Source organism: Malaya genurostris, chromosome 3 (genome assembly GCF_030247185.1).
Source record: "Malaya genurostris strain Urasoe2022 chromosome 3, Malgen_1.1, whole genome shotgun sequence".
NCBI lineage: Eukaryota > Metazoa > Arthropoda > Insecta > Diptera > Culicidae > Malaya > Malaya genurostris.
The window spans coordinates 174120062-174132080 of NC_080572.1; the positions used below are offsets into that span (position 1 = coordinate 174120062).

General features: G+C 37.0%; 1 protein-coding gene across 5 annotated transcripts in view; it reads right to left on the bottom strand.

Annotated features, from left to right (window-relative positions):
- Positions 1-12019, bottom strand: part of LOC131438139 (uncharacterized) — a 324280-nt gene that overhangs the window by 24210 nt on the left and 288051 nt on the right. For all 5 annotated transcript variants that reach the window (XM_058607961.1, XM_058607960.1, XM_058607959.1 and 2 more), the window contains one exon: positions 31-500. In XM_058607961.1, coding sequence (XP_058463944.1) covers positions 31-500 — 470 coding nt within the window. The remainder of the gene's footprint in view (positions 1-30; positions 501-12019) is intronic.

The window sequence follows — 12019 nt, forward strand, 5'->3', positions numbered from 1 at the left end:
TCACCTGATCGGCATCAATTTTCACTGTACCTATGACATCGACTGAAGATATCACTCCCACTAATTTTGCCGTTAGTTGAGCTTCCAGCGTTGTTTGATTTCTCTTTGCGTATTCGGTCCTCGTCAAAAAGCTTCCATATTTTGGCAATCTTCGAATTAGTTCGATTACTGGTGCTGTAGTTGGTAGTTGGATGTGAAGGGTTTTGCTGCTGAGGGTGGGTTGATGTTCGATACCGTATCAGATCACCGTTGCTATGAGTTTCGTGGCTCAGGCCTGTGCTGATGGTGCTACATGTTCCACTGAAGCCACAGTTTTGAAATGGATGATACAGAGGCTGTTGGCTGAGTGGGTGGTGGCTCGTGGAATTAGTACAACTGCTGATAGAGTTGTTGATGCTGCTGCTCGTTTTACTACATGAGTGCATTTCGGCTGCTGTTTTATTATTCACTGTTAATGCTCGACCAGCCGGCGAGCCGAATAATTCTATCATGTCGAAATCCTGTAAAACAGAAAAGAGAAAAAAGTTTGTTTTTGCGTTAGAATTATACGATATCGTTCTACATGTTTCCGAATAAGCCGTTCTCTAATTGTTCAGCTTACTATTGATTAATATATGTAGATGAAAGGGTACACATGTAGAGTGGTTATAATTCAATTCAGATGACATTAATTCGTTTTTTTTTGCAATAGACGTAACAATTTTTATTTATTGAGCATTTCATGTTTTGCGTTGCGTTGTGTCGATGGTCTTGGCGGACTGATTTCTGATATCATGATGAACGACCGAAATTAGATCTGCGCCTAATTCGTATTACTGTTTTTGAATTAGTTGATTTCAACAACAAAATTTTCAAAATAACTATAAAATTAGTTAGAGAGTTAGAGAATGAGTTTAGTTGGCGAATATCCTGGACACAAACCAGTAATATTTCAATCCAACACGAAATTCTCATTGACAACTAACACATGGATCCCGAGACTAACAATGGAAACAACATAATTCAAAATAATCACCTTTTAGGGTGATACAATGGTTCCAACGTTTTTCACAAATGTTTATAAACAAATTTATCTTTCGCTTCAAAATAAACTTCAGTTTTAGCGATGACCTCCTCATTTGAGCCAAATCTTTTTCCCTGGAGCATTTTTTTAAGATCAGCAAAGAGCCAGTGGTCACTGGGGGCTAAATCTGGCGAGTATGGGGTGTGGGGAAGCAGACCAAAGCCCAATTCGTTCAATTTCGCCATTGTTTTCATCGACTTGTTTTTGTTCCATCCAAAGCAATCGCGGCACCCACATGGAAAAAACCTTTTTCATGCTCAATTTTTCATTAAGGATAGTAAATACACTTCCATATGATATCTGTGTCATCTCAGCAATCTCACGAAGCTTCACTTTACGATCTTTCATTATAATTTTTGTCACTTCACTCACATTTCCGGTGTAACGGCTTACACAGGTTTACCCGAGCGTTCCGCGTCATTTGTGTCGGTACGACCACGTTTAAACTCGGCGAACCACCGACAAATCGTTGCTTTTGATGGACAAGAGTCCTGATAACATTTTTCAATTCATTGTTTCGCTTGCACGGTGTTTTACCCATTAAAAAACAATGTTTAATCAAAACACGTAACTCGTTTTTTCCATTTTTTAAACAAAATTCAAAACGACTTTACTCCAACCTCGATAACTCAACTGTTTCTAGTCGGATCGACTTAAAATTTTGACCCGTTTCAAGCAAAGGTTAGTACTCTAGAAAGACGTGGTTACTGGTTTACTACGAGCGCCATCTCTGCTTCAGTCTCAGGACTTATTGATCCATGTGTTAATTTTGTTGTTAAAAAATAAAAATTTATTTCTATTTATCTATCACCATCATTACTGAAGGACAGCACAAAGAAAACAAAAATGAAATTGGTTTTTATTAACAAGTTTATTAGCCAAAAACTCATAAGAAGTGTCAAAGCAAAACAATCCATTAAAAAGCTAAAAAGGACAGTCCTGTTGAAACTGCTTGCAAGTTATTTAGATGTTTTTCGCATGTGCTATGATATATCCATATATAAATTTCTAAACCGATATGTAAAAACGTGTTTAATCCACCTAGCAGTGAGATGATACCTATTTTTATCAATCTGCATGTGTTTTTTGCATGAATATTCTTCGGTGTTTAAGTTTTCATGACATTATTTTAATGACCCTCGTTTTAAGCGACAATTTGAGATTTTAATCACTCATTACTCTGTAATGTCGAAACTGCAAATCGGATCGAATTTGAATCTAGAAGTGTGATAATCGATTAAACATGCCATGATATGTAAGTTCCACTCTAGAGTTTACGGTAATTTAAGGTACTTCCAGAGCCGGTATTCAGGAACCAGCATAACCCAAACCGATTCGTATGGCCATATGACGAATAAATTACAACAGTTTTGAGTTCAACTTTGAAGCTTTTCGGGATTGTCATCTTCTATATCGGTTTGAATTTTAAAAATTCATCATCATGTAATTCGAGAACCGGAAGTCATAATTGGATAAAATAATTAATTTTTGTATATTAGTTTGTTTTAATTAAAATTTTTGTTTCTGAAATTTGATTAGGCTTTTTTTGAGAAAACGATTGAGCTTTGAGAAACGATTTTATACTGGAACCGGAATTCTAAAAGCGCTATGGCCGAAGTCAAATAAATTCACCTGAGTAGCTGTACACTTTACATTTGTTTCAAAACATTTGAAAATCAGTTAAGACATCTTTGAGAGATCATAGCACGAATTAAATTTTTAGGTGCCTTCTGATCGACAACTGAATACCACTAAAACTGAAAAAAGTTAATTTTTTTATCGACTATCCAAATCTGCTAACCCGATAAACCTGATTTAATTATGTGGAATAGACATTTTTATACAATCCCCGAAACCGGAAGTTGGATCTGACTGAAAAGCAAGATGTTTTATAGAACTTTGAAACTTTTCATTTGAATCTTAGATGATTCTTAGATTTCATTTGCATCTTAGATCGGTTCAGCCATCTTCAAGAAAAATGAGTTACACAATTTTGATTTCGTTTCACATATCATCCTGTAGTTCCGAAACCAGAGGTCGGAACCAAACATAATGCAGGAACTTTGTTTGGGAGCATACGACTTTTCGTATGAATCTGAATTTGTAGAAAAGAAATTTTCCGAGAAAATTAATTGAAGTTATTTGTCACACACGCATTTGCTGATCTCGACGAACTGATTCGAATGGTATATGGATGTTATGTTGTTCCAGCATTTATTGCTGTAAGTAGTTTAAAACAAAATAATTAAAAAAAATTCTGCCATCATCTTGTTTATAAAAGGTGATTTTTTTGAGGTTAGGATTTTCATGCATTAGTATTTGCTCAGATTTTTTGAGGTTATGATTTTCATGCATTATTATTTGCTCAGTATGCTTTGACATTTCATCATGAATAGACTTACTAACGAGCAACGCTTGCAAATCATTGAATTTTAATACCAAAATCAGTGTTCGGTTTCCGCTTTTTTATCGACAAATTTTGTTCAGCGATGAGGCTCATTTCTGGTTGAATGGCTACGTAAATAAGCAAAATTGCCGCATTTGGAGTGAAGAGCAACCAGAAGCCGTTCAAGAACTGCCCATGCATCCCGAAAAATGCACTGTTTGGTGTGGTTTGTACGCTGGTGGAATCATTGGACCGTATTTTTTCAAAGATGCTGTTGGACGCAACGTTACAGTGAATGGCGATCGCTATCGTTCGATGCTAACAAACTTTTTGTTGCCAAAAATGGAAGAACTGAACTTGGTTGACATGTGGTTTCAACAAGATGGCGCTACATGCCACACAGCTCGCGATTCTATGGCCATTTTGAGGGAAAACTTCGGAGAACAATTCATCTCAAGAAATGGACCGGTAAGTTGGCCACCAAGATCATGCGATTTGACGCCTTTAGACTATTTTTTGTGGGGCTACGTCAAGTCTAAAGTCTACAGAAATAAGCCAGTAACTATTCCAGCTTTGGAAGACAACATTTCCGAAGAAATTCGGGCTATTCCGGCCGAAATGCTCGAAAAAGTTGCCCAAAATTGGACTTTCCGAATGGAAAACCTAAGACGCAGCCGCGGTCAACATTTAAATGAAATTATCTTCAAAAAGTAAATGTCATGTACCAATCTAACGTTTAAAATAAAGAACCGATGAGATTTTGCAAATTTTATGCGTTTTATTGTTTAAAAAAGTTCTCAAGCTCTTAAAAAATCACCCTTTATATGTCATATTCGAACGATTATGTTGCCAAAAACGAGCCGTGCCAAAATCGGTCCGAGGCTAAATGTCACGAAAAAGAATGCTGTACACAATCCTTTTGGTTCTTAGAAACAATTGTATGTAACAGTATAAAAAATCGTGTTTTCCGTTGCTCCCAAGCATTTCTTTGTCATACAGCGCTCAAAACTCCTACTGCTGGAATAGGGGGAAAAGTCGCTTACAGAAAAATTTCGATATCTCCGTTAAAAATGGACGGATTTTAACAATCTATGGCTTGTTGGATAGGTATTACCGTGCGGAATCTAAGTCTGAAAACATATTCTGTTTTCAAGGTCAATTGTGACAGGTACTGTCAAAAAACTGAAAATTTTGACATAAAACTTTGTATAACTCAAAAAGTAAACATCCGATCTCAAAACCATTCAATAGCGTTTTGGGTGACGGGGAGACCTTTCATTTGCGACTAGTTTGATGAAAATCGGTCCAGCCATCTCTGAGATCTCGACCTCTTAGTTGACAACACACATACGGACACACACACAGACATTTGCTCAGTTCGTCGAGCTGAATCGATTGGTATATGTCATTCGGCCCTCCGGGCCTCGGGAAAATTTTCGAAAGTTTGAGCGAATTCTATACCTATTTTTTATATATATAAAAATAGGTAAAACGACGTAAACTCTTACTGGAAAGTGTATTTATTCAGAATTTGTGCGCATTTGAAGCGATTGTGTGTTATAATGTTTTTACGCGGAACAGTGCAGTGAGTTTCGAATGTTGTACTTTGATTGTATATGTCAAATGATGTTTTTTGTATCTTCCAACCTTCTGGGCTACGCCGTCCTGTGTACTACTTGTATTCGGTTTTTGTTATCCGGGTGCTCATAGTTTTCAGTGAGAGAGTCGATTTCGCGAAGTCGAATGAAGAAAGCAGCGACTTAGAAGAAAAATTTTCAAAAAGAAGTTTATTTTTCGCTTATGCCTTTTTCTCCAATACAACATCGTATTTATACCTGCCAATATAGAAAAGACTACCACGACTGAATTTTTTTTCGGTAGTAGTGTGCCATCTAGTAGTCATTACGGTGTTTACGTTTCGGTGACAGAGCGCCATATAGCTGCAAACTGCAGAAACCAATTCAACCATTTATGTTGGTTGAAAACAACGTTTTATTTCTCTAATTCAACTAAAAAATTAGTTGAATGAAAACGAAGTGTGTCTTAGCTAAGAAATGACAGCACGTTCAATTGGTGGATTCAATTAAAAGAATAGCCATTTTAACAAATATTTTATTATTATTAAGGGAATGAGTATTGAAAAATCTTAATTAGCAAAAGTAATATTTTTTAGTTGATTCAAAAAATAACTAACTAAAATCAGAAAATCATCTTATTTTTTCGGCAAAATGCTGATTTCAGTCTTTCCGTGCACGAATTCTGCATCACCAGCAAGATCAAATGAGCTGGATTTTTTTTCCGCAACATCGCTACGGTTGGATTACACGTGGAAGGTAATCCCTGATCCCTACGGTAACGATCACTTACTTGCCGTAATTTCAATCGCCACCGTTTTAAGACCATCGGAGACAATCATCATTTCGTATGATCTCACACGAAATATAGATTGGAACAGGTATGCGACCTCGGTATCTGAGAAACTAGAAAGAACTCAACAATTTTCTCCGGAAGAAGGGTTTATGTTTTTGGCTGGCTTGATACTAACATCCGTTCTCTCAACCCGTGGGAGGGCAAAGAGTGCGCAGAATTAAGCTCAGAAAGAGCTTCATCATTTGTTGAGTTTGGAAGAAACGAAACACCGGATAATTATAGAGAGATAAGACAAAAGAAACATCGGTTTGAACCCTCTCAAAATCTCTTAGAGATGAGATCAGTTCTAATTTCGTAATGATAATTATTCCTTGGTTAAGATCACTTGAAATCAGCAGTGATCGGTGGTTTTCCCAGCCTTAATGATATTACATGTCAATATAAAATACTGTTTATATTTTAACAACGATATTTATTTCATGAATCTCAGCATACCAAACATATTTTAAATAGATCATGACGTGTATCAGTAAGTATATTTTGATTATTTTCGCAAATCAATAACATTGTACGAGTTGATTCAACTATTTGCAATGTCTAAAACAAATAAAACCGATTTATTTTTCAACTAACAGAATTTTGTTTCAATAACAACACCAGTTATTTCAACTAAAATATTTGTTGAAATTGAAAGGTATGTGTCCTTACTAATTGACAGCATTTTCTACAACCAATTAAATTAGTTGTTTCAACCATCGTTTCTACTAATCGAGAAACAAAAATGACAGCTTAGTTAAAACAACAATCGATTAGTTGTACCAAATTTTAACCAATTGAATTCAGAAAATCAACTAATATTCTGGTTGAAATGGGATCGCGGGTAGTTCCGTGCAAATAAATATATAAATCCGGGGAAAAAAATACTTTTGATCACAATTCCTATCGGCCGATCGCTATGCTTCATGTATCCGGAAATTGTTCGAAAAATGATTTTCTTTCGTCTAGACTATTGGGTCGAAAGAAATGGCCTGCATTCAGATACAAAATTTGTTTTTTCAGCATCTCTCTTGAAAAAGCTCTCAAAAGCCAACATCTGATCAAATGACATCTTAGAGCTAACTTCATGCGCCTTATTAAATATAAGATAATATAAAAAAATCCCGCTTCAGCTCATTCAAAATGTGTGTGTGCGTGAAAAAAATTTGTGTTAGAGAAAAAAACACACCATTCACCTTTACCGATCGCAAGTAAACATGAACTCGCTGTTTTGTAATAGACTGTAATCGGATATGGATATAGGAAATCAATCAGAATATCAGAAAACGAACATGTTTACGTTTTCATGCAATATCAATCCCGAGATTTGTATTCCGGTAGGAAATTCTAACTAGTCCGCACTTTCCAACAAACGATACTAAACTCTCACACGCTGTGAGTCTGGTGCATAAGGCAAAAAGACTGCACAAGACAATAGCTATTCATTTTCACATTTATCCCGGTTTTCCTAATCACCCTGACCCAACCAAGAGTTTTCAGCTGCTTCTTTGCGGATGATGGTTGCAATTTAACCAGATTCAACCATATCCCATTGGATCCACTTTTGGGAAATAAATGAAAATTGCTACTTGCCATCGTTGAGACTAACTAGCACGGACTCACAAATCACACAAGACCAGCTAGACAAGTGAAATCCTACACTCTTCGGACTATTTGCAGTATTCATGGTGGTTAGTTCCAAGTAGCGGTATCAAATCGGGTCTGTTAGCTGAAAAGTGGCCCAGTATCTCGTGGATGGAGATTCATGGTGCAGCACTTGGGAGCCCATTTCCATACTGTTCACAAGGGCGAATGTACACCAGTACAGCTACGAACGCCTGAGGATGCAAACGTTCCAATTTTGGGATGAATATTATCTTCTGTTTTCCACCATAAATCAAGAATCACCAGCGTTTGTATAATTTCATTTAACGTTTGAGTGAATCTCACTCCCTATTTTCAACTTCAGTTGTCCATCGAAACGCTATAAGTGAAAAAAGTTAACCGAGCCATGTGCCTAACTGGACACATTGAATGCTTCCACATCAGTAAACACGATTCATTGATGTACAGCAAGATGTCGAAGTATGACATGCAGTATAAGAAAAAAATTGTTGGTTGAATTCAAAGATTCGTTTTAATAAAACATGAATCTTCGCTTTAGAGATTATAGTATGTTAACATAGTGAAACAAATCAAAACCACAGCAAGTGAACCGTGTAAAACTAAATTTCCCAATTTTTATGTTTGCATATATAGTTTCTATAGATAGCACAAATTCGCTTGCACAGGATAACGTTAGATTCATTTTGCATTTTCCGCTTCGAAATAATGGTCTGCTGATTCCATGGAAAACAGAACGCGTGAAAACGACCCCATTCTCAAACATAGCACAAGTGGAAACCACGTGTTTGCGTAGAAACCGCGTCAGCTAGTTGTGCAAATTAAGTGCATCTGCAATGGTCATATGCAGCCACATGGAACACATTCATACTTCAACGTGGTTTGAACACTTTGTTAAGTTACATTCAAAACGCGAACGGATCGATTTTATTGACATAGTGCTATTCCAAAGTAATGTATCATACTTAGCTTTGTAGATACTTACTTTTGTAGACACTTGATTACAGGTTCAATATTTAAAACTAAGACTCAGGAACTGAATCCTAATTCTGGATTTAGGAACTAAATTTTTGGAACTGGTTTCTTGATTAGATTGTTAAACTGAATTTAGTTCCTTGATTTATGTTTGGAATTCGAATACAGAACTCTGATTAATGATATCAATATCATAATTTTGGAACAAAATTCAGAATATAAATTTCAGATCGGGATTCCGGAACTAATTTATAGATGTGAACTGCGAACCTGATTTCTGAATCAGAATTTAATTCCTGAATTCCATAATTTATTAACTGAATTTCAAGAATTCAAGCTCAGATCTCAGACCTGCTGCATGCTGAAAAAGCAAAGCCTTGGTATTACATTCCTGTAGTGGAATTTGACCTTCTTCTTCAACAGACTTCGCAGCCGATTCCATAGTGTACAGAACCATTGCATGGCTGGTGCTACGATTCTACTTACACTGCGAATCCTTCCAGGTCAGGGCTCGAAAATACGACCACTAATTTGTAAGACCAGTGCCCTATGCATTGAACCGCCAACCCGGAACAATTCATGCATGCTGAAGCTATGTTCGGAACTTGGATTCTGCAGCTAGAATTAGGAACCATATACAGTTTCTTTATTCATGTTCGGAGTTCTGAGCCTGTGCTAGGTTCCAAACTTAGTTCAAGAATTCAGTTCCAGTTTCTGAATCGTGGCCCTGAATTTAGGTTCTGGTGTAGAAAAATAAGGGATAGCAAAAAGTACTCAACATCAGATAATTCCGCTCATCGACTCTTTTTAGAACCAATTCAATATTCCCATAGGATTTATACCAGTTTAATTCGTATTCACGTTCTACATTCATGCCTGTTACATTACCCACCTCCTTTCTTGAGATCAGTGCTTAAACAGTAGTCACTGAGGGCCAGATCTGGATGAGGATGCAATTTATTTTCAGTATAATTCGTTCAATTTAACCATCGTTGCCATCGACTTTCTGGGTTGGCGATTCGACGTGAAGCATCAGCCATGCAATGACTTTATACGCTTTGAATCGGCTGCGAAGTCTGTTGAAACCGAAGGTCAAATTCCACAGAAAGAATGTAATCCCATGGCTTTGCTTTGCCATCGAGTTGAGAATTGTCGATGAAGATTATACCATATGCATCTGTAAAACTGAAACCTTAATCTTCCCATCTCACTGTTGTGCTTTTGGACGCATCGAACGAGATTCACCGGCAGCTGATGATCGTTTTGATTTCGGAGTGAAGTAATAGATCCATGTTTCATCCATTGTCACATATCGAGACAAAGAAAACTAATTAATTACCTGTAAACATGGCTAAGCACTGTTCTGAATCACCAATAAGTTGTTGTTTTTGATCGACTGTGAGTAAACGCTGCACCCACTCTCATGGTTATATGTTTATGCATAATTGTGAACACACTACTTTTTGATATCTTTATGACCGCAGCTATCTTACGCATTTTTTTATGTTTTCTGGAGTAACCAACTTAGTTGGACGACCAGAACGCTCACCAACATCTTTATCTGTACGACCATATGAAAATTCAGCAAACCAATAACATATGATTCTTTGCGATGAAGCTGAGCCCGGATAACACAGTTGTATCCGTTGCCGAGCATATACAGTATCAATCAAGAAGCAATGATAAAGTAACAAACGATTTTGTTTTTAATCCATTTAGATTCAAATGAAAGGTCTTATGATCCAATACAAAATCCCTGAATATTATTTGGATCCAATTTCCGATTCCGGAATTATGGGGTAAAGCATGCAAAAAATATGAAAATAAGTGCACCTACACTTCTAAGAGACGGCGTGACCGATTTTCACACATTTGGATTCAAATAAATGCATTGGTCTTTTGGTCCCATACAACATTTCTGAATTTCGTTTGGATCTAACTTCCCGTTTCGGAGTTGTTGGGTAAAAAAGTTAATATACGCTTACTAAGTTTTCTCAAAGATGGCGTGGTCGATTTTCACAAACTTAGATTCAAATTATTGGTCTTATGGTCCTTTGCAAAATTTCCATCCGACTTCCGGTTCCGGAATTATAGGGTGATTAGTGTAGAAATTCCTATTTCAAATTACTTACTCACTTTTCTCAGAGATGTTGCGATTTGTACAAACTTAACACATGGATCAATAAGTCCCGAGACTAACAATGGAAACAACATTTTTTTTTGCAAAATCTTTTTTTATTCATCAACATATGTTAATCACCTTTTAGGGTGATACAATGGTTCCAACGTTTTTCCAATTTTTCAATACCATGTGTATAAAAAAATTTATCTTTCGCTTCAAAATAAGCTTCAGTTTCAGCGATGACCTCCTCATTTGAGCCAAATCTTTTTCCCTGGAGCATTTTATTAAGATCAGCAAAGAGCCAGTAGTCACTGGTGGCTAAATCTGGCGAGTATGGGGTGTGGGGAAGCAGATCAAAGCCCAATTCGTTCAATTTCGCCATTGTTTTCATCGACTTGTGGCAGGGTGCATTGTCTTGATGAAAAAGGATTTTTTTCTCTGCACGTGCGGTCGTTTTTTGCGATTTTCTCCTTCAAACACACCAGTAAGTCAATATAATAATCACTGTTGATCGATTTACCTTTTTCGAGGTAGTCAATGAAAATCAAGCCATGCATATCCCAAAAAACTGACGCCATGACTTTGTCAGCTGACTGCTGCGTTTTCGGACGCTTCGGACGGCTTTCGCCAGCTGTGCGCCACTCAGATGACTGCCGCTTCGACTCTGGAGTGTAGTGATGTATCCATGTTTCGTCCATGGTCATGTAACGACGCAAGAAATCATTTTTGTTGCGAGTAAATAGCGATAAACTGCTTTCTGAATCATCGACTCGTTACTGTTTTTGTTCCATCGAAAGCAATCGCGGCACCCACTTGGAAAAAACCTTTTTCATGCTCAATTTTTCATGAAGGACAGTAAATACACTTCCATATGATATCTGTGTAATCTCAGCAATCTCACGGAGCGTCACTTTACGATCTTTCATTATAATTTTTGTCACTTCACTCACATTTCCGGTGTAACGGCTTCCACAGGTCTACCCGAGCGTTCCGCGTCATTTGTGTCGGTACGACCACGTTTAAACTCGGCGAACCACCGACAAATCGTTGCTTTTGATGGACAAGAGTCCGGATAACATTTTTCAATCCATTGTTTCGCTTGCACGGTGTTTTTACCCATTAAAAAACAATGTTTTATCAAAACACGAAACTCGTTTTTTCCATTTTTTAAACAAACTACAAAACGACTTTACTCCAACCTCGATAACTCACCTGTTTCTGGTCGGATCGACTTAAAATTTTGACCCGTTTCAAGCAAAGGGTAGTACTCTAGAAAGACGTGGTTACTACTTTACTACGAGCGCCATCTCTGCTTTAGTCTCGGGACTTATTGATCCATGTGTTAGATTTAAATAAATAGTCTTATGGTTGTATACAAAACTTTTGAATTCCATCTGGATCCGGCTCAGTAATTATAGGGTTAAGTGTGTTAAAAATTTTATAC